The 23,338-nt window shown below is 38.9% G+C and overlaps 1 protein-coding gene across 1 annotated transcript; it reads right to left on the bottom strand.

Moving 5' to 3' along the window:
• Nucleotides 1–717: 717 nt before the first annotated feature.
• Nucleotides 718–22,252, bottom strand: CLEC1A (C-type lectin domain family 1 member A). The gene is made up of 6 exons (XM_070410695.1): nt 21,943–22,252; nt 9,768–9,866; nt 8,068–8,244; nt 6,120–6,271; nt 4,646–4,764; nt 718–4,122 (listed from the first exon to the last, which is right to left on the bottom strand). The coding sequence occupies exons 1-6, from the start codon at nt 22,055–22,057 to the stop codon at nt 3,972–3,974; spliced, it is 813 nt and encodes a 270-aa protein (XP_070266796.1). The 5' UTR covers nt 22,058–22,252; the 3' UTR covers nt 718–3,971.
• Nucleotides 22,253–23,338: the final 1,086 nt, after the last annotated feature.

Here is a 23,338-nt window from a genome sequence, read left to right as displayed (position 1 = left end):
CTGACGTCATCCCGCCGGTATGGGATGCAGTATTTACAAGTCAGAACGTTATCTACAGTGCAGCTGGCAGAGCTCCTTCAAATTCCCTCAGTGGTGATACTGCTTTCCACGCAGGTACTACAGGTGGAGGATGTTTTCCTGCAGGTTGATTTTGGCCCAGAATGTCAAGGCCTTTTCAAGGCAGTGGTAAGAGACTGGGCCTTAGCACTTGGATAATCAGTTCTATACCCTACCTAGCCCCACCAGTAACAAAGGGGGTATCTTGATTCATCTCAAGTTAGCTTTTAAGAATGGGAAAGAACCCAGCCAGCGTGGCTCAGTGGTTGAGACATCGACCTATGAACCAGGAGGTCATTATTCAACTCCCCATCAGGGCACATGCCCGGGTTTCGGGCTCAATCACCAGTGTGGAGCTTGCAGGAGGCAGCTGATCAATGATTCTCTCTCATTTTTGATGCTTCTATCTCTCTCACTTCTTCCTTCTTCTCTGAAATCAGTAAAAACATTTTTTTTTAAATGGGAAAGAAAAGAACATATAAAAATCTGTCCCTGCAAAAGTAAAGAGGCTTTGCAATATGGTATGGTTAAAGTACATTAACTGAGTAAAAAGAAAAAAAATACATTAGAGTAATAAGATTGAAAGACTAATAACTGTTGTTAGATTCTATTAGTTTATTCATACAATTAACCTTGTAAAAAATATTATGTACACTTTAATTTGGATTATGCTGCTTTTTCTATTCTTCAAAATTGATAAGAATCCCTTCACCAAGTATTTGACTCCCAAATATTAAGGCCAACCCTGAGGCAACCTAATAGACTATTTATTTCATAATTTGTTTATATCCCCGAAGTAAAAGCTCCCATTACACTGCTCACACTTCCTGCTGTTATAGGGCTCAAGACCTGTTTCCTGTTGATAAGTTTTAAGAGCTGGTTCAATATCCTCAGGAAAAGAAATAGCTCATTTTGTGCCCTGGGGAACTGGGCCTACCAGGAAGGGCCATGTTCCTCGTTTGAGTTTTCCTGCAATTGCTTCAGAATTACCTAAACACACAAGAGCCTAGACAAGGTCTTCTCTTGCTGAAAAGCCAATTCAGGGGGCGCTGCCCTCTCTGATTCTCAATGGAAAATTGATCTCAGCAACTCATATTTTCCAACTAATGCTATAATTATTTTCTATTCTTATTTTTTATTTCTTTTTTTAATTTATTGATTATTTTTTGAGAGAGAGAAAAAACATCAATTTGCTGTTCCACTTTATTTGTGCATTCACTGGTTGTTCTTGTATGTGCCCTGATCAGGAATTGAACCCTCAACCTTGGCATATCGGGATGATGCTCTAGCCATTTGAGCTACCTGGCCAGGGTTATGTTTAAAATTGTTTTAAAGTGTGGAGAGAATGTTGTGCCATACTCCTTTTCTGTTTTTTGAAATATTTGCTCATATTGTGATCAGTATTGTGGGCTTTACTGTACAGATGAGGGGGTTATTGAGGGCAAAGGCAGAGGGAAATAGCTCAAGAACAGCCAACAATGTCAACCAAATGCTTCTTTTCTTTTCCTTTTCCTTCTTCACTCTTTAAAGTGACACTTCCCCTTGGCTTGCAGATTTGGAGGTAGAATACTATTCAACACCCACCTTCCAGGCAGGTAAACTTCTTAAAGCAATGTCATCTAAAGAGACTTTTGTCATCCAACCCTGAACATGGGCCAGTGTGCCCTGTCTCTATTTTACAAGTTAGTCCACAAAGTCATTTGATTTCCTCATATTAACTGAATTTTCTTGCTGTCCTAGCAAGATTTAAATAACACTTAACTGCCTAACTAAGGGTCTAATCCACATTTCATATTATGTGCTTACTATATTACCTGTGTGCATTGAATATCTGCACTCATCATGGAAAATAGTTGGTAATAGCCACAGCTCCCCAATGCCGGTGCCTTTCTACAATTTGTTCATTAATGCGGGTCTGCAGAGAAGGTTGCTTATGCTTGTTTGTGCTCCTCTTTATTTTAAAATAACCACTAAATTCTTTTTCCCTCTTTTTGCATATTTTTAATATCCCTTAAATTTTAAATTACAATTTAGATTGTGGACGTGACTTCACATTTACCTCATTTCAGCTAATAATAATAATACCATAAAGAAATGATAAATATCTTCATTGTATACTTAACAAAATAAACTTCTGGAAATAAAGTGATTTTGCAATAATAAAACAAAGGGATCTAAAAATTCTCATTTTATGATCACAAGTACAGCTCTTGCACAACACAATAAATCAACACAAAATTTGTTTAACACTGAAGAATTTTTCTAGCCAATGGACAGAAAATCGGTAATTAGTAATTGATAGGTGACACAGTCTTATGAAAATTAACACAGAAATGTTCTCTTTATCATATGTTTGGAAACTTCATGTCATTTCACCATAATATAGATGTTTACTGAAGACAAAACTGAAGAATTCCAGTTTCCACTGTTGAAAAATAAAGATTTATAATAAATAATCCTTTCTAGTGTTAATGCCCTAAAATGGATTTACCTGTAAACAAATGAAGTCAGGGTTTATGAAGGTGTTCTTTGCAATGACCCCTGTATGGCTGTGTGTATTGTCATCCTGAGAAAGGGACACCTCCACACAAAGCCAATTACGTATGTCACAGTCGCTCACTTCCCATGACCTGATTAGATAACTTGCCCCGCTGCAATTCGGTTTACTCATCTTGAGCCACGTGTTGATGACAAATTTGCTTCAAAGGATTTCATTTTTTACAAAGGTCTTAAAACCATCCTTTGGAAGACAGAATGCATCTCAAAGACTTCTTATTTTTCTCAAATAATCAAAGAATCAGGACTCTTATAGAACCCATACAATGTCTCATAAGGCGCAGTCAAAACACTTCTATCATATTCTGAAGAGCATTTTCACACTGACTTTTCCCCCAAGTCACAAATTCATTCAAAATCACACACGCACACACTTCACATTGTTTATTATTATTAAATCTCCAGTACCTGAAAGGTATAAACATGGATCAAATGGAAGAAAATAGGAACTGAAACTAAACTATTCCAGATGCACATAAACAGACTGACTTTTGTTCTGGTTGTCAATCTCTCTGAAAGGAGTATCAGGGATAGTAATTCTGATATGGAACCAAGTTGAGACTATTTCTATCCTAGAAGAAATTTCTAGGAAACAATCATTGGAATCTTAAATAGACATGGAGAGATATGTTTGTAAAAGTTAAGATTCTAATAAAGAGAATTAGCCAGAGCAGATGGGGGTTCTAGCGAGAAACTGAGAAGGAAAAATAATATGAACTTAAGCAAACCAAATGAATTAGCTTTGTATTTGTTAGCTCAGTGTAAGAAATGATTGCTAATTTCCCGTGGACTAATTGGCTGTTGGAGCAAAGGATCTTACATACATTTAGTTCCTCTGTTTAACTTTCTCACTCCAAGTATAAAGGATGACATAGAAACAAAAAATGGTATTAGATGCTGAGAGAGAAGAACACTAGAAAGTTATCTCAAAATCAAGAAGGTGGATTACAACAACCTCATGGATTTCAGGGGCCAGTTGGTGATACGTAATCAGGACTTCTTTGTGACTGGTGAATATGTGCATAAACTTCCAAGCTCAGAAGTACTGGTGATCTTGAGCAGGAAATATGAAAATCCTTCTTATGCCGGTCAGAGCAATTGCCTTTCCAGATTTTTTTCCATTCCCCTATGTCTCAGATATCCTCTGCACTGACTTTGCGTGGCTCAAGCTTTTTTGTTGAATTGTTACATAAACATGGATCAAATGAAAGAGAATAGTTTGAAACCAAACCATTACAAGTGCAAATCAAGAGAATGACTTTTGTTCTGATCTTCAATTTCTCTGAAGGGAGGGAGCACACAATTGTAGTCATAGGTGGAGAGTCCATCACCTACATGTAATGAATGATTCACAGACGCTAAGGGAGTCTCTCTAACTTGACTGGGGTCGCCACTGTTTCACAGGCACACCGCCTCAACTCTTCACAGTTCTTTGAGAAAAACATTCCACTGAGAATGGTCACACAGTCCCCATCTCCTGGACTGGTGAAATCTGTTTTAATCTTAAACCTTAAAAAAAGAAAAAAAAAAGTTTACTTTATTATATTTTATTTATAGAAATAAATACTAAGTACTCAGAAAGTACATAGGAAATATTCCTAGCTTGATGCAATTATAGAACAGATGCCCAGAATGATTTTACTGGAAAGATAAAGTCAACAACCACTTTCTTTTCAACCCCTCAATTTCCATGGTCATTCTTTGAAGCATCAAGTCAACCAAAACAAAAACTATTTCTATCTAAAACTATGGTACATGTTATAATCCAACTTTAACATGTACTCTGACAGCCATCTGAAAAATTACCTTCTCTTTGACTCAGTTTATTTAAATGTACGATAAAAATGATTAAGTTGTATATTTCCTATTTCCTACAATTTTATTAACACTTTTATCTGTCAGCCTCAGGACATCCTTCTACAAACATAGTATCCAATACAAAGGAGATGTTTAGTTAATGCTTATTGAACCACTTTGTTGGCCTGACACACTCTATTACATGCCTTTCCCACAAAATATTCTGAAGGCTTACAGTTCAGAAGTGTAAGGTGCTCCATCCACCCACAGCCAGGGCTTGTCACTGCCGTTGCGGGATAGCCCTATCCAGTAAGAGTAGAAAAACTCAGAGTAGCTCTGAGGCATGGCAAACTGCTGCAAAGGCACACAAGAAAACGTTCAGCTTTTAGAAATATCATAATACATACATATATATATAGTAGAGGCCGGGTGCATGAAAATTCATGCACGGGAGAGGAGTCCCTCAGCCCGGCCTGCCCCCTCTCACAGTCCGGGAGCCCTTAGGGGCGGGAGGTAACCCGGCGGTCAGGGGAAGTCGGCACCTCCACACACCTCTGCAGCTGCCACTGCTGACAGCGCAAGCCTCAGCCGGCCCTGGTTACCTGAACCTTAGGCAGCCCTGGGCGGCTGGGCAGCCACTGTCCGAGGTTTGCCTGCACCTCGGGCCGGCCCTGGGCTGCTGGGGGGCTGAGGGGACTGAAGGACTCAGGCCTTGCCATGCACCTGCCTCCCCGTCAGGGCTGAGGGGACTGGGCGCAGTCATCTTGTGGCTGTGGGCGCCGCCATCTTTGAGGGTGCGGCAGTCAATTAGCATATTCCCTCTTATTGGCTGTGGGTGCTGCCATCTTTGCGACAGCATGAAGGTCAATTAGCATATTCCCTCTTTATTAGATAGGATATCTATACAGAGATGTGTAGTGCCAGCCAACACTTTTAATATGAGAACAAGACATGACTCCTGCCTCACATAGATAATAATTCATTTAAGAGGAAAGCATCTATGCTAAGGTCAGTTCATTTGTTCATGCATGGGAGATACACTGATATTTTGAAACAAAGAAACACATCAACCAAGACTTAAAAGTGATCTGTTATTTTCAAGTCACAGGGTAAGACACATATTTAAAAAAAAAAATACAGGAGGCAGATTTACAAAGAGATGTGAAGTGATTCTGGGAAATAGAAGGAAAAAAAATGCAGGAATGGGGAAGTAACTTTTAGAAATACATGCAGAAGGAACTGACCAAAAGGAGAAAGAAGAAGAATTTGGAAGATAACTTATGTGTCAGACTAGGAAGGGGAGAAAGAGAAATTTATATACTTAATCCTCACATGAGGATTTTTTTTTATTGGTTTTAGAGAAAGAGGAAGGGGGAGAGAGAGAAACGTTGATGTAAGAGAGAAACATTGATCCGTTGCCTCCCATATACTCCCTGAATAGGGATCAAACCTGCAACCTAGGAATGTGCCCTGACTGGGAATCAAAGACAAAACCTTTAGGTGTAGGGGATGATGTTCTAACCACCTAAGCCACCCAGCCAGGGATCATACATATACTTTTAAATACATGCACATATATGTATATATTGATATAACTTCCTGATTGAAATAAGTGGGAGAGTCTGTGGACCTTGACTCCTTAGATGATTCTCCTTTAAAGACATCTCTTTGAGAATACTTCAAACATTGACCAAAACTCAGGACCTTACCAGCACTTCTTGTGTGTTTATCTTCAGCATGGTTGAGTTTTCAGCAATACAGAAAGAGTCACAGTCCCGCCAACTCTTGCTCTTTTTATAGAACTGGTAGCATTTGTCCCCATGCCATTTCCAATTTTCTGGGCAAGGGCTACATCTATGTTCTTGGAAAGAAACCAATTTTAATGTTATTTTCTACATAGGTCTGTTTTCTTGCCTCTCTTGAAATTATATAGTATTTGATGACCCAAGAAAGAATGAATTCCCTTTCTCTTAGATATTATTTGCCAAGGCAATGATAACTACAAATGTTTACCTAGCACCCACTATGCCTAGAAGTATATAATTGGTCCTGAGTATACAGTGGAAATTAAAACAGACACTACCTGCTTTCATGGATATGGAATCTAACAATGAATGATTGGAATTTCCTTGCTCCTTACCCTGTGCAATTTAGCACACAGAGAGGATGTCCAATACATACAAAACTTTTCATATGTTCAGGAACTCAACATACATTGTACTTAAGAAACAATTGAAGTTTTAATAATTTTCTTCTTCAAAATCCTGTTATATAATAGGAAATGGGTTTTTTAAATGCAATATATACCAATAGGGTATGAACTCTTTTTCCTTCTAAACACAAATAAATAAAATTTTAGAAAAAACAAAAACTTAAATACTTAGCCAAGTATGAATTAGAATGGTAAATATCCATGTATCAGAAGTTAAGATGGGCATCAAAGTTAGAGAATTAAGTATGGAGGTCAAGGATGAGATGAACTACTGGGGGTAGTGGTTGTAAATATAGGAACTAAGCCCTGGCAGCTATATCTATGTGGGAACATGGCCTTGGCCTCTGAGGGTTGGGGACCTGTAACTGAGTCCCTTATTGGTATATGGTAGGATAGAAACTCAATAATTCCATAAAAATATTTTTATTTTCAAGACAACCCAGTTTCAAAATGTAAACGTTGAAATCTGAGTGGTCAATACAAATAGATATTATATTATTGTTTCTATTTTTCTGTATATTAGAAATATTTCATAAGGTAAAACAAAGTTTTAAACAAATAAGTAATTTAGATTTCTTTGTAAGTCAGTTTGTATTTCTGGCCTAGATCTTATCTCTTGTATACCAAACTGGCTATTCATATCTCCACTTGGATATCTAGATTATATTTCAAATACAACCTGCCCAAAATGGCATTCCTGGTTTCTAACCTTCCCTTTTTTAACCACAGAATTCTTCCTCATTTCACTTGATCACATCTCTATGCTTCTAGTTGCTTTGCTCAAAAACTCTGGAGATGTTTGACTGCTTTATTTCTCTCACAACCCGTTTATTACATCATGTGTTCATCTCCACTGATCATATCCTATTTTGAGCCACCATTATCCTCTTACCTGGATTACTGCAATGGCCATCTCTTACATGATATCTCTGTTTCTCTCCTTCCCTCTTCCAGCGTGAATTCAACATATTTGCAGAATGAGCCTTTTAAAATTCATGTCAGACATGTATTTCCTATGCTCAAGATCCTGTGATGAATTCTCCTTTTGCTCCAAATGGAAGCCAAATCCCTTACAATATCCCCTAAACCATAAATAATCTCGACCTCATCTTCTATTAGTTTTCTACTCACTCACTCTGGTCCAGGTACACAGGCTCCTTATTATTCCTTAAATATGCAGTTATATTCACTTCTTACGCCTCTTGCATTGTCTAAAATGTCTGAATTTCAAGAATCCCTTCATGTGTTATAACACATGTATTTGAGCTAAATGGTTCCAATAATTGGGCATGATCTGGATGCCCAAACTATTAAGTTTGCTAGACAACTAATTAAATAATATACCCAATTAATTAATATATTGGTTCCCAGATCCACTGATGGGAAAGTCAACCCTATAGTGACAGATATCCTGAGGGTAGGAGAGCTCAGTGATCAGGACTCACCTCCAGTTTTGTTATAAAGCTCACGACAGTATTTTTCAACCACCTGCTGCAGAGTTTCTACGAGCTTCCTGTTCTGGGCTTGGAGAGATTGCAGGTGTTGGGAGAGATTCCCTGATCTTTCTTCCAGTTTATTAATGCTGTCTTTCTGAGTATTGGAGAGCTGGTAGAACTGAAAAACTAAGCCAAGTTACCAAGTCAGACTGGACAGTTTATTTCTTTATTTCCATGTCTATTTTCTACATATGGGGAAGACAAAACAGTATCTTGTTCATGATCGCAGGCTCTGAGATCTCTTATTACCTATATTCAATTTTCGACTGTGGTACATAATAAATTGCATTTCTGTGGGCAAGTTAACTTCTCCAAGTCTGTTTCCTTATCAGAAAATATGGAGTCATAGTAACAATTTCTAACTTCAGGAATAAATTCCTTAACCATAGTTACTTTTTAATAAATATTTTTGTATATTCTAAAATCATTACTCAACCTAAACCCACAAATCCATTTATCCTTTGTCCATTATATTGAGCATCGACAATGTACCATACATTATCTCATTCAGACATTAAAATGGTCATATTATAATTTCTATGTTTGTATACATATGTGGTTTGACTCAGTAAGATTAAGTTATTATCATTTGATTAAAAATGTTCAACACTCAGGTTTAAACTCCAGGTTTCTAAATCTAAATGCAAAAATCCTTTATGAAAAAGAAATACTTTATGAATCATAGAAGTTGCTTTATATCCTTAAAAAGAATGGTGGTTGCAAAACAATCGTTAGATCAAAATAAAGTAGAAATTTTGGGATCAGGGCAGAAACTACTTTTTTTATTTTAAAATTTAAGATGGCAAAAGTTTGCAAATTTCCTGTAAAATTTTTTTTTTTACATTAAAACCTGCTCATCAATGTAACCTTTTATTTTGAACCACCTTTTTCAACTGTTTTAGGGAACATTGCTGTAATGATCTGATGAAGCAAATGTGTCCACTTCCTTTTTTTAAGTTTTTGAACTTGTCCTTACTAGTTTGAAATTTAAAAAATTTTATGCATGCATTTTCCTTTTTGGATTTTCATAGATTTTCACAAAATGATGGTATAACTTCCTGGACCTTTTGAAAAATATTATAGTGATTAAAGACCTGGTCTTTCTCCTTATATGGTGAGGGTGGGATATAAATGAAATCTCTTCCCTCTGTATTAGCCCACTGAGCCAGGCATGATAACGGTGAAAACGATTGCCTCAAACCTTTTGTGAAATGGAAGAAGCTGAAGCATGCATTTATTAATAATAGTTGATTTTAAATATTGGCATATTTAAACAAAAACTTTTTATCTCAAACAGAACATAAAAAAAAATCTAGCCAGCTGGGGGGATGTGGGGACAATCGGGGGATAGGGACACATTTGTAATACCTTGATCAATAAAGAAAAAAAAATCTAGCTAGCAATTGATTTCTGTATTTTAATGTTTCTTCCACTGCTTACTATTTAAGTAGGTACTTTAGAACAAGGTACATTGAATTTATTCACAGGCTCTAGAAGTAAAAATAAATAAATAAATAAATAAATAAATAAATAAATAGATAGATAAATAGATAAATAAATAGATAAATAAATATCATAACAAATATTTCTCATCCTAGACAAACCTTGGAGCCAGGATCCTCCTCCCCCAAGTCAGAGTGCAGACTTACACACAAACCCCAGTATTGCCAGGCCAATCAGCAGCACCAGGCACAAAATGATCAGGATCAAGGCCACTGGACGCCATGCTGAAGAGGGAGGTGGCTGCTCTGTAGGGAACAAAAGAAAAGACAGGGTGTATTTTTTTTTTTTTTTTGTGCATGTATTTTTGTTTCTTTTTCTCTTGGATGTATGTCAGCTGCAAGCGAGAGGAGCTGGTTATGGAAAAGAACAAATCCTGCAGAACAACAGTACTCAGGGACTAGATAACATTCTTTCTGCCCTCAGAAACATGATCGCAATGCTCCAGGTCAAGCCTTGCTTTCCCTGGCTAGATTCTTTTTACCAGCCCCACCCATTTCTATCCCCCACACCCACACAGTCTTACTTTGCAGTGAATCAAGTTATGCATTACTATTATCTTTATATATCTTTGTTTGTATAACTTTATTTTTATCAAAATTTGAGTTACAACAGAATCTCATGTAAATGCCTTAAGGAGGAACAATTTTTTACATCATCAAAGAAGAGATGAAATGAATTTTTTGTCACTTTTGCAAAATACCATCCCTCCCAAGTTTCATATGCTTCTTCCAAAATGCAAATTGCATATCAGTAATGAGAAATTATTTTACTGTTTCTCTCAAGGATTTCTTTGTTGAAAGTCCCTCGTTTGTAAAGATTTTATTTGTTCTTTCAATGTATAGCTCTCCAAAAATAGATTATAGAGAAACAAATCATTGCCTTGGCCACTGTGGTTCAGTTAGTTGAGCATTGTACAGTGCACCAAAAAGTTGTCAGTTGGGTTGCCAGTTAGATTTCTGGTCAGGTTGTGGCCAATTCCCAATAGGGAGTGCCAGTTAGATTTCTGGCCTGGGTTGTGGCCAATTCCCAATAGGGAGTGTGCAGGAGTCAGCCGATCATCTTTGTCTCTCATCAGTGTTTCTCTATCTCTCTTCCTCTACCTCCTTTCTCTATAAAAATAAAAAACATATTTTTTAAAAAAAGAAAATAAAAAGGAACATGATCATCAATTTCTCAAGGAAAGATCCAAGCTATCTCAATTTTGAGCTAGTCCTATATAATAAAGAGTTAATATGTTAAATAGACTGAACAGCAGAATAACTGTAAAGGACGACCTTCCAGATGACCTTCCAGACAAAGCCAGGGCTGCAAGGACAGGCTGAGTCTGCAAGGGGCTGCTAGGGCTGACTGGGGCTGTGAGGGCTGAGACCCTTGCACAAATTTTGTGCATCGAGCCTCTAGTCTATATATAAAAGTCTAAGCTGCCAAAACGACTGCACTGCTGAATGACTGCACTGCTATGATGCACACTGACCACCAGGGGGCAGATGTTTAATGCAGGATCTGCCCCCTGGTGGTCAGTGAGCTCCAACAGCCAACCTCCCCTGGCCAGCCAACCTCCCCCAGTGGTCCCTCCCCTTGGCCCCTGGGCTGCGACAGGGAACCGGGGATGGATGGTGGCAGACGCAGCCCCTTTCCCAGAGGAGTTGAGGGCTGGCTCCCTCCTTGCAGCTGGTGGCCAACCTCCCACACCATCTCCCCCCCGCCAGCAGGCCCTGATCAGCCTGCCACACGCCCACTGTGGTGACAGGGTGGTGGCGAGGGAAGGAGGGGCGAAGGCGGGGAACTGCACAGTGGCAGGGTGCTGACGATGGCAGCATCGGAGTCTGGCATCCATTCCTTCCACACACAGCCTGGCGACTGCTGCCTCCTCTCCGGCCTGGCCCCAATCGGCCCTGATCACCGGCCAGGCCAAGGGACCCCATCTGTGCATTAATTTCATGCACCGGGCCTCTAGTTAAGTAATAAAAAAGCTTATAGACAACATCCCTTGTCCACACCCCCACAAGTTTACCATGTGGTAATTTTAGGGGCTCTGCTTAGGGGAAGTAAATCTGTCACCTAATGAGATCAGCTATCAATCTGAATGAACCTATGAATCTGACAAGGAAGACTCCCTGATAAGGTGCAGGTAGCATCTAGCATTGTGATTAAAATGAAACAAAGTGAGAGAGAAACCCTAAAACAAACTGATCTCTTTATGACTTGTGAGTTTCACTTCATCAAGAATTCAAGTCAGGTTCTAAAACAAAAAGATTAAAGAAATATAATTTCATTTCCTCTTTAGAAAATTCCTCTACAGAATTTATTCTATGTACAGAAATTTGTACCAAACATTATTTCCAAATAGGGAATGATAAGTGGTAAAGATGTATAGAAATAGAAAATATCATCACTATCCTTTGGAACTTACAATCTAGTTGGGAAATTAAGTAAAAATAAAGGAGCAGACATTGATATATTTTAAAATGTGAATCTTAATTTCTCTTAGTAATCATCTCCTTCATAAAAAACTTTCAATAGTTTGCATTACAAGTTGAATAAAATCCAAGTCTTTTTCATAAAGACTCAGATTGCTCTTTTTTAAAAAAATGGAAATTTGATTATGGTACTTCCAAACTTAAAACACTTCCAATACCTTTATTGCACTTAGAATAAAATTCTGTAAGAGCCTTTTTCATCTAGATCATCGGTTCTCAACCTGTGGGTCGCAACCCCTTTGGGGGTCGAACGACCCTTTCACAGGGGTCGCCTAAGACCATCGGAAAACACATATTGAATATATAATTACATATTGTTTTTGTGATTACTCACTATGCTTTAATTATGTTCAATTTGTAACAATGCAAATACATCCTGCATATTAGATATTTACATTACGATTCATAACAGTAGCAAAATTACAGTTATGAAGTAGCAACAAAAATAATTTTATGGTTGGAGGTCACCAGAACATGAGGAACTGTATTAAAGGGTCGTGGCATTAGGAAGGTTGAGAACCACTGATCTAGACCCTACATGACTCATTATTTTTGTACTACTCAGCCCTCAGGCAAATGCTCTACTCCAGTGGCCTTTGTTTATCCTTGAAACAAACAAGCTTGTCACAGTGCCTTTGTGTTAGCTCTGCCTCTACCCCAGCGGTAATTAATCCTCAGATGAATTTATTGGTAGGCTACTTCCTGGTATTCAGCTTTCAGTTTAAATGGCACTTCCTTAGTAGATGTCCATGCATCCATCTCTAGCACACTACCCTATTGTGTCTGATTTTTAAAGCTAAGATTATTAGGTGTTATTTTCATGGATTTGTTTGTTTTTCTCTATCTCCTCCCCCTTAAATGTATACTCCATTTAAAAAGTGATCTTGTCTATCTTGTTCACCAGTGTATTTCTAGTACTGAAAATAGTGCCTGGCACATTAGGGCTGGATGCATATTTAAAGAGTAAATGAATGAAGAGTGAAATTATAAAAAAAATACTATTTCTTAAACTACATAAATTTTACAAAGGCAGGGAAGTTTATCTAAAGTTAAACCTTACAGATTGACTTTTTAAAATCAACTGACTTTTCAGCAACCTTTCTGTCAGCAGAGGGCAGACTCAGCTAAATTCATCTCCTAGCTGTAGTGGCTTCTAGCCATTGACATGTGAGATTCTGAATCATGAACAGATCTGAGAGATCTGGCCTGTGTGCTTTGATCTAAGTTTTCCTGAAAATTGCTGATTTCTCAAGCCATTGTCATTAGGAGTATCTCAGAGCAGCAGAGCATAAAAGAACAAGTCTAAACAAATTCTCCAAAATCTTGTCTTTTTAAAGTTCTATATCGCCAAGGAACATCAACCAGGTGGGTGTTTCTAGATTCCAGAGAAACAAGTGCATATGTGGACCAAATACCATGTTAGCTTTGTTTTTCTCCACATCTCTTATTACCATCAGATATATTACATATCTTACTTCTTTTGGTTTATATCTGTGAAACCCCAGTAGAAAGTAAGCTCCTTTTTGGAAAAGATTATTGTTCTTTTAGCACAGAGACATCAGTTGAAATAAGCTCAATTACTGTCATATATATATATATATGACACACATATATATATGGTTTCATTTCAAAGGAATCATCTTTCCCTGATCATTTGGAAATATTTCTACTCTGACTCTTCTCTCTTTCTCTTTCTCCCTCACCCATTCTCTCTCTTCTTTCCTTCTTTCTTTCAACTTTTTTTCTCCCTCAGTATTTAAAATAGCTTCCTGTTCTATCTAAAGACCCAGAGAAAGAAAACCCTAGGGCAGTGATGGCAAACCTTTTGAGCTCGGCATGTCAGCATTTTGAAAAACCCTAACTTAACTCTGGTGCCGTGTCACATATAGAAGTTTTTTGATATTTGCAACCATAGTAAAACAAAGACTTATATTTTTTATATTTATTTTATATATTTAAATGCCATTTAACAAAGAAAAATCAACCAAAAAAATGAGTTTGCGTGTCACCTCTGACACACGTGTCATAGGTTCGCCATCACTGGCCTAGGGGGTTTCTATACCAGGGACAGTCACTTCTAAGAAACCAGACCTTCATGATGGAGAGACGATGAAGTTGCAAGCTGCACTTTTTCTTTTTCTCTCAGTCCCTGTAGGTATTTTTTCCTAACTATGGTTTTAATATTCCTGCGTTTTAATCCAAGTGTGCTGCTTATAATGTGATCTCTCCCGAGGGATCACTCCCACCCTAAACTAAGAAAAATAAGCTGCTTGGGAGTTGCTTGGGTTTGGCTTGGCTTCATTGTGTCTCTAATTTTTGGAAGAGAACTCCGATGCCGTCTCCTGAGGCATGTTTAGAAAAAGGTGTGGACAGGCCAAGGAATGATATAAACATCCCTAGGAATAATAAGATATATATAGGAAAAAAACAGCCTTTCCTGTATCCTCTTACTATAACGATTCTATAAAAGGCTACAGTGCTAAGGTCAAATTTTGAACACAAATTCCTTTAGTTATAAGAAACTTTGTGGGTGAAGAGAGTTGTCACACCAAGCAAGTTACTCTTCATCAGGCATCAGTGAGGGGATATTTTATACACCTCCATTCCTTGGGTCTATAAAAAAAAAAAAGAAACAGACATTGCTAAATTAATCTATTAGTATGCTTCCAAATGAAAGGGATCATAAAAGCTGGAAGAGACAGAGAATTCAAAAATGTGCTCAAAGCCACATTGCAAACTAGTGGCAGAGCCAGGATTATATGGTCGTGCCTAACACCACACTGTATGCGTCGTATATGTCCCTGTGAACCAGGACCCACAGAGAAATGGGCTAAATTGGTGAACCTGAATATTTCAGGAAATACATATCTCATCCTTTAGGTCACTGTTCTTTTCAACATTTTTCAGTGATTGCTAGCTCACACCTGATCTTTGATTATAGCTTTAAAATTTGTTAATTTTAAGTGTTGGTTTTTGGGGTTTTTTTTAGCAATGTCTTGTTTCCTTAATTTTCACATGTGGCACATAGTAAGCCCCTCATGGGAGAGCGCCCAAGGCTCTGTGGGCTGAGAGCACTTTTCAGGGTTCATCAGAACGCATGTTTCGTTTATTTGGATAAGAAGCCTGAAGTGCTGGGGAGTTACTTTGTTGCTTGGGGTTGAGCGGCTAGTAAGTGGTAGAGCCAGAAGAACACTCTAAGTACTCTTGTTCTAGAGCTGAATGTTCTTTTGTTGCTGTTGTTTTGCTTTTTTTGTTGTTGTTGTTGTTTTTTAGTTCATCCTCACCTAGGATATTTTTCCATTGATTATTTTAGAGAGAGTGGAACGGAGGGGGAGAGACAGAGAGAGAGAAACATCAATGTGAGAGACACATCAATTGGTTGCTTCTTACACCCAGGATTTGAGCTTGCAACTGAGGTACGTGCCCTTCAGCTGAATTGAACCCTTGACCCTTCAGTCCTCGGGCTGATGCTCTATCCACTGGGCCAAACTGGCTAGGATCAGAGCTGATGTTTTAAATCATTTTCTTATTCTCCCAACAAGCCTCACATTAATATTTGCCTTATATGGCAGTTCCATATGGAATCATAGAAAGACTCTAGAGTTTTATCACTTGTAAATTTCCACTTCTATATTGTGAAATATCTCAATAAGAGGCACTTTAAGTAATACATTTTTACTCTATCACCAAAGTGAATTTTATAAAGAATAAGTGTAATATCTTCTTTAAGAAACAACGTTTTTTAGCATACTCTATAAACCCCTGCATAGTAGGATCTCATCCTACATTTTGCCTTATCTGCACAGATCTCCCTCATACACCCCTCCCTCAAGGACTAACATTCCCCATAGTCTACCTTGTCATCATGTCTCACACTGTTGATAATTTCCAAAATTGTCTTATCCTGATCTAAATTCCAATCCAAAACTAACACTTCAACTTTTCCCTCTGAACTCTTGTCATTCTTAATTTTAACCATTAACACACTGCACCAAGCTAGTTCCTTCCCTCTCTGTTTTTACCTTTGCACATGTGGTATTCACAATGGAAAAGCCACCCAGTGCCTCATCTTGCTCTACCTGCAAAACCTGGATTCAACCTTACAGACCCCATCAAATGTCACCTCCTTCAAAAATATGCTCATGAATAACACAGTAAGTTATTCATGCCTATTTGCTTTTGTGGCCTCCTATGTATATTCCATAGCACTACATAACATCTATCTATAATAATAAAAGCATAATATGCTAATTAGACCAGATGTCCTCCCAGAAGTCTTTCTGGGCGACCTTCTGGATGAAGCCAGGGCTATGAGGGAAGCCTGGGTCCTGGGTGCCAGAGGGAAGCTGGTGCCTACAGCTGGGGGAAGGAAGGCCTACTCTTGCACAAATTTCATGTATCGGGCCTTTAACATATATATATATATATATATATATATATATATATATATATATGCCTGAGTGATCAGCCAACTGCCCTACCACCTGACCGCCTGGTAGCTATGACTCACACTGACCACCAGGGGGCAGACACTCAATGCAAGAGCTGCCAAAGGACAGCAACTTTGCAGAGTGTCCTCTCACACTCTGGGACCTATGGGGGGGGGGGTGTCGATTGCCAGTTTCAGCCTGATTCCCTCATGCCAGGCTCAGGGACCCCACGAATAAGGCTTCATATTGAGTAGGTATGCATTAAAGTTTTATTGAGCCCCAGCTGGTTTGGCTCAGTGGATAGAGCATCGGCCTGTGGACTGAAGGGTCCCAGGTTCGATTCTGGCCAAGGACACATGCCTGGGTTGCAGGCTTGATCCCCAGTAGAGGATGTGCAGGAGGCAGCTGATCAATGATTCTCTCTCATCATTGATGTTTCTATCTCTCCCTCTCCCTTCCTCTCTGAAATCAATAAAAATGAAAATAAAATTTAAAAAAATAAAGTTTTATTGAATTGATTAGATGTGATTTATGCCATAACTCTTCAAGGAAGGGGTTATGTTGGAGATGAGAAAATAAAGCTAAAAGCCTAAGACAAATTGGAGAATATTGTAATTAATATGAATGAAAAAAAGTGAAACTTGAATTTATCAATAATTTTTTTCCTTAAACCAAAATAGGTTTTCCGAGTCTTTGGTTGGTTTATATCTAATCTTCAGCAGGCATTTTGGATTATCAATTATTTCATTTGCTCTCTCTCTAGTATATTATTACTGTGAAGTATTCCAACTGTATTTTTTCAAGCTAAAATTGAATTAGAATCTCCTACACCTTAAGAATAATTTTTAAAAGTATTCATGCAATCCCATAATACTCAGCTCTAACACTTTATTTTTTCTCTTTACATCTAGGCTCCTCATAAAAGAAGAGAAAACATTTTTAAAAATGGGAAAATGACAAATATTTATTTTCCTACTTAACTACTAGTTGCTTTCATACTCATGCTATTAAAAAATAGCAATAATCTAATTTCCTTCTTATTGTTAAAACATATACATTGTTTTTAGCACTCCTCTTATTTTAACTCTCAGCAGCATTCATTATTATTTTTAAAATTCACTATTCACTACTGTTGACTTTTTCATTTCTTTTGAAGTTACTGTCTCTTGGCTTCCTAGATGACTCTCTCTCCTGGTCCACTTCTACCACTGTCTACCATTCATTCTTAGTAGCTCTTATTGAAATCTCTTGCTCATCCTTTCCCTCAATAATGTATTCCCTAAAATTCTCTCATTGGCATTCTTCTTCTCACTTTCTTTTTGTCTTTTCATTTAACATTCTCTTCCTCAGTGATATCACTCATTTTCAGAAAGTTTACTAGTAATTCCTACCTAAATGTTGACAATTTTCACAAAAATATGTAGCTCAGAATCCTTACTTCCAATCTACATACTGTATACTAGTGGCTTAGTGTACAAAATTCATGCAAAGGGGGTGGGGGGCGGTTAGTGGCCCTCAGCCTGGCCTGCACCTTCTCTAATCTGGGACCTCGGGGATGTCTGACTGCCAGTTTAGGCCCGATCCCATAGGCAGTTGGACATCCCCCTCACAATTCGGGACCGCTGGCTCCTAACCACTCACCTGCCTACCTGCCTGATTGACCCTAACAACTCTGCCTGCTGGCCTGCTTGCCCCCAAATGCCCCCCCCACCAGGCTTCTCACCCTCAACTGCCCCCCCTTGTCAGCCTGCTTGCCCCCAACTGCCCCCCACCCATCGGCCTGCTCACCCCAACTGGCCCCCACCGCCAGCCTGCTTGCCCCCAGTTGCCCCCCTCCCTGTCATCCTGATCACCCCCAACTGCCCTCCCCTCCTGGCCTGATCACCCCTAACTGCCTCTGCCTTGGCCCTGCCACCATGGCTTCATCCAGAAGGTCTCCTGGTCTAATTAGCATATTACCCTTTTATTAGGAGAGATACTAGTACAAGTGTCTTTGGGCAACACCAACTGCATGTCCCTTCTCATACTCAAACTGAATTCATTATCTTTCCTATTCTTTCTGTAGTTTTCATCTCAGATAATGGCAGTATCACCAACATACTATCAGATGGAACTTAGTCAACCTATGCTCTCCCTTTGTCTTCCCACTTGTAACCTGTCACCAATTATTTAAATTCTACCTCCTTAACATCTTTCATATCTGATTCTGCCTCCTCATTCCTGTACTACCTCAGTTCAGGTTCCCAAATCCCATGCTCATACTGGTGCAAAATCTGTATCAGTTCATCCAGTTTCATCCTCCTTCAATCTATCCTCCTCATTGTAACTTAAATGGTCTTCTAAAAACACAAAATTGATTATGTTACTACCTGTTTAGATCCTTTAGTTAACTCATTTTACCTACTGAATAGAATCAAAATACCTCAGTATGACACAATAGGTCCTCTTTACCTTTCCAGACTTAACCTCTGATCAAGCTTCCCCCCTCCAACTTCACATCTGAGCCATAATATATTGCTTATAGTTCTCTGAAAAACAAAGTTATTGAAGACTCCTTGGCTTTTCTATCATGTGTCTGTCTGCCTGTAGGGCCCCCAGCCTCTTAAACCTTCCCGTTTCTGCTTCCACATCATGAGGAACAGCTTAAAGTCAACTCAACTCAATGGTCACTCCCTCTCTCAAAACTTTCCTGATCCCTTTGACCCTTACCAGACAAAAGTAACCAAGGTCTCCATTGTACCATGTGAATGCTTTCATCATGGCACTTACCACAGTTATTGCTGAGTTGAGAACTGTATTAGACTTTAAGTTTCCTCAAAAACAGAGATCATATCATATTTGGCATTATATCCTGTACTTTGCAACAGGCCTAGGGTAGCATAACCCCCAATATAATTTGTGGGAAGAAGACACGAGGGTATTACCTTATATCTTTGCTTTCTATCTTTCTAATTATTTAGGGGAAAGAAAAACATACATAACTTTATATTGAAAAGATAAAAATTTAGAAAATGAATGTATATTGTTTATTTTTGTTAATTCTAAAATATTCCAGTTATAATTCTGCCATAAATGATGTGGAATCTGAATCATCTGCATTGCCAAAAACAAAAATCCCAGAGTGATTTTTACTCTGTTTTTTTAAGAGCAAAAATATTTCAAACCTATTTTCCTGAGAGATAATTAGACTTCTTTTGGGACATTGCTCTAAATGTCTGCATTATCACCAGGTGAAAACAAGGCATCATACACGTAGGGTAAAATAACTATTTTCAGATGTTTTCCTGGAAGACACTGCTTTTAGCCTCTGCTCCTAGTGTTTCAATTTCCACTTCTTACAAAAAAGTTGCCAGATGTTTCAGTAGTGTTTTATCCCTTACCCTTCCCTCTCCACCCTCCAAGCTCAAGAGAACTTGTTTGTACGCCCTGTTCCTGATTATGCTGATCAGTAATCCTGTGAGAGTTCCTGGCTCTTGTCAAAGGTGAAAAATCAAGTTAAACACAAGCCACTTAAAAACCACAGCCCCAAGGGCCATCTCTTCACAGGATCTGTTGGAGGAAAACATCTCATATCCTATTGCACATATCCAGTGGCCGCAGAAACTGACATCCTAAAGCCGCCACTGTGTTTTACATCGAGGAGCCTGGAAATCCCCCAGTCTCCCCTCACAGGTTACGGGAAGCCACATCAGTGAGTCTCGGGAGGCAGACCATTCCATAAATAGAAAGTGAATGGAAAATTTTAGAGGGGAAAGGAATAAAACCTAGATGAAGAGACATGGAAGAGAGCGGGGGATAAGTGTGTGCTCAGATTCACAAAAAGGAAGACAACCTGGATATGGTCAAGAGAGGGAGGGCACGTTCAGATCCAGACTTTGAGTGAGGATCTCTCTGATACAGACTGACACAAAAATGTTAAACAAAACACTTCAGGAATTCTCCAGGAATGGAATAGTAAAAAGAAAAAAACAGAAAACCCTCACATGTTTGGTATGCCTGCAGTGTACCAAGGACTTTGCACAGCTCATCAACCTTAGTACTAACAGCCACCTTATAAGAGAGGTTCTGCTACTTCTATGTAGCATTGTTGTAAGTTCATATGAAATACCAGTAATATGTATAAAGCACTTAAAACAATGCCAGGCACATAATAATCAATGTCTACATATTTATCACCACTAGCATTTTATAAATGAAGAAACTGAGGCCTAGAATACTTAAGTAACATGTCCAATATCACACAGTTAGTAAGTGACTTTCCAGGTGTTAGAATCGAGTCTCATCTACACGACAGTATGAGGCCTTTTCACTAGACCTCAACACACATTTCTGCCTTAGATTGGCTGAGTTGCCTGGGAAATAAGATCTTTCTCTAGCCTTAGCCATCCTGAGTGCGGGAGGCAACCAATCGATGTGTCTCTCTCACATTGATGTTTCCCTCCCTCTCCCTTCCACTCTCTCTAAAAATAAATGGAAAAATAACTCAGGTGAGGATTAACAACAATAACAAAAAAGATCCTTCTCTACATATATGAATTATCTCTTCTATGGACTGAAAAATATATATTAACATTAAAATATATACATATATAATAAATATTTTATTGACATGTCACAGGGTAAATTGTTGGAAATAAAAGCATAAGATGGAAGCTAAACATAACTGAAATTAAATATTTTCATAATTCAATTCAATCATCTCAATAATATTCTGGAACTCAATAGAACAAAGGGGAAGGAAGAAATAAAATGTAATTGCACCTGAAGGCACCATTTAAATCACTGAATCACAGAATGTCAGAGTGGAAGGGGCCCTAAGAGGCATTTGCTTTAATCCCCTTCATTCCACAGATGATAAAGCCAAACAGTTGATGTTGATATGACTCTCCAAGGGCCTCACAACTTCACAGTACAGAACAATTATAGCAAAACACCAGGTTTGGTGTATCTGCTTGGAAAACTTCCTCCAAAGTCATGAGTTCAAAATTAACCAAAAGGTAGCCTTTAAACATCTAACTTTCCAGAGCAGATCACAGATGGTAAATAAAACAGCATTGGATTTAGCCCTCGTGGGATGGTGAGGAGAAGGGACAACGCTCTACTCGTATGCACAATCTCAACTTTGTATGACATACCTAACTGGTCAAAACAACACACCCTCAACTGCAAAGCCTTCTGCCAGCAAGAGAATCTTAGAACAACAAATACCTGCTTATATGCTGAGTTTAATTTTTTTCAGATATTCTTAAAGGAAGTGGAACACAAGTGGTGGAAAGTGAACAGTTCACATGATTGTAAATCATGAAAACATTCACCTGTCTTTCCCTTATTTTGTACATTCCTCGGAGAGGTGGCTTATCTCATGCATTTCTCAAGGGTCTGGCCAATTTGGACTCCAGAGGACAGAGTACCTGTGTGCCCATGCTTTGGGCGCTGGGCTGGAGTAGAGGCTTGAGAATGCAGGCTCAAGGTGGTGCCCCATTCCTCATCCAGCATGTTGTTCGTGCTGTAGTATTTGGCCTGCATCAGGATTCCTGCAAGGTTGAGGGTGAGCTGTGGCTGGATTTCCCCGAGCTGCCAGGCTTCTAAGGGACAGGTCAGGAACGCAGGCACTGAAAGGCATTCCTAATGTTCTTCTCTCCCAGCAAGTAGCAGGGAAGCGTCTGACTCCAGTTCCTGCCTGGAGAGGCCCAACCCCTCGCCTGTAATCTTGTACTCTAAATGCCAAATTGGTCAGGCGAAGGGGAAATAGCATGTGTTTTCTGTTTGGGCGGTCTCTGTCTGAACAATTACCGAAGCGGTGGTGCTTCTCAGATCTCTTCTGTTCATCTGTTTGTACTTCCTGTTTAACTGTGTAAAGAAGACAAGACCTTAAAATTGCAGAGAGCTAATTCCAATTTTCAGACTCTGCAAAACAATCATCAGTCAGAAGGATATATTACCTACTTTCCTGCCCATCATACACTCGCTGAGGCATTTATGTCAAATTTCACCTCTCGGTGCCTTTGAGAAAACAGAAGAGACTACAGTTCCAGCCTCTTCCTTTCTCTGGAGCTATAGTATAAAACATCATATACAAGGAATGTGAGCACAAAAGAGTCCTTTTGAGAATATCTAATTCATCCTATTCTTTTATTTTATAAAAGGGAGATTGAAGCCTAGCTAAGTGAGAAATTGTTCTAAAGTCACATAGCTGCTTAGTGACAGAACTAGACTTGAAAGCACTTTCTGGCCCTGGCTGGGTGGCACAGTTGGTTGGAGTGTTGTCCCATACACTAAAAGGTTGTGGGTTCAATCCCCAGTCAGGGCACATAAGACAAGCAACAGATTAAGGTTTCATTCTCTCTCTCTCTCTCTCTTTCTATCTCTATCTCTATCTCTATCTCTATCTCTATCTCTATCTCTATCTCTATCTCTATCTCTATCTGTCTTTCTAAACATATCCTTAGGTGAGGATTAATAAAATAAAAAAAGGAAAGAAAGAAAGAAAGAAAGAAAGAAAGAAAGAAAGAAAGAAAGAAAGAAAGAAGCACTTTCTGGTTGTCAGTTCAATTCAATAATCTTTCTTCTTACAGTATGAAGACTCAATTTAACATTTTATATCACACTAGAGGCCTGGTGCATGAAATTCGTGCAAAAGGGGGTGGTTCCTCAGCCTGACCTGCACCCTCTCCAATCCGGGAGCCCTCAGGGGATGTCCTACTGATGGCTTGGGCTTGCTCCCCGTGGTTCTCTGCTCTCTGCAGGGCCTGCCTGCTCCACACCATGGCCAGGGGCAAGCAGGCCCTGCTGGGTGCTGCCTGTGAG

Source organism: Myotis yumanensis, unplaced genomic scaffold (genome assembly GCF_028538775.1).
Source record: "Myotis yumanensis isolate MYYU_CA2020_CCGP unplaced genomic scaffold, mMyoYum1.0.hap1 SCAF_3, whole genome shotgun sequence".
Taxonomy (NCBI): Eukaryota; Metazoa; Chordata; class Mammalia; order Chiroptera; family Vespertilionidae; genus Myotis; species Myotis yumanensis.
Note: the sequence above shows the minus strand (reverse complement) of the source record. Positions and strands in the feature narration are given on the sequence as shown.

Excerpts from the sequence above, each read along its gene's own strand:
- CLEC1A (XM_070410695.1), bottom strand. The coding sequence starts at position 22,057 with ATGCAGGCCAAATACTACAGCACGAACAACATGCTGGATGAGGAATGG. Across the intron at positions 9,867-21,942 it reads CCCAAAGCATGGGCACACAG|AGCAGCCACCTCCCTCTTCA; the intron begins GTACTCTGTCCT and ends TGTTCCCTACAG. Across the intron at positions 4,123-4,645 it reads GCACCTTACACTTCTGAACT|GTTTAAGATTAAAACAGATT; the intron begins GTAAGCCTTCAG and ends TCTTTTTTTAAG.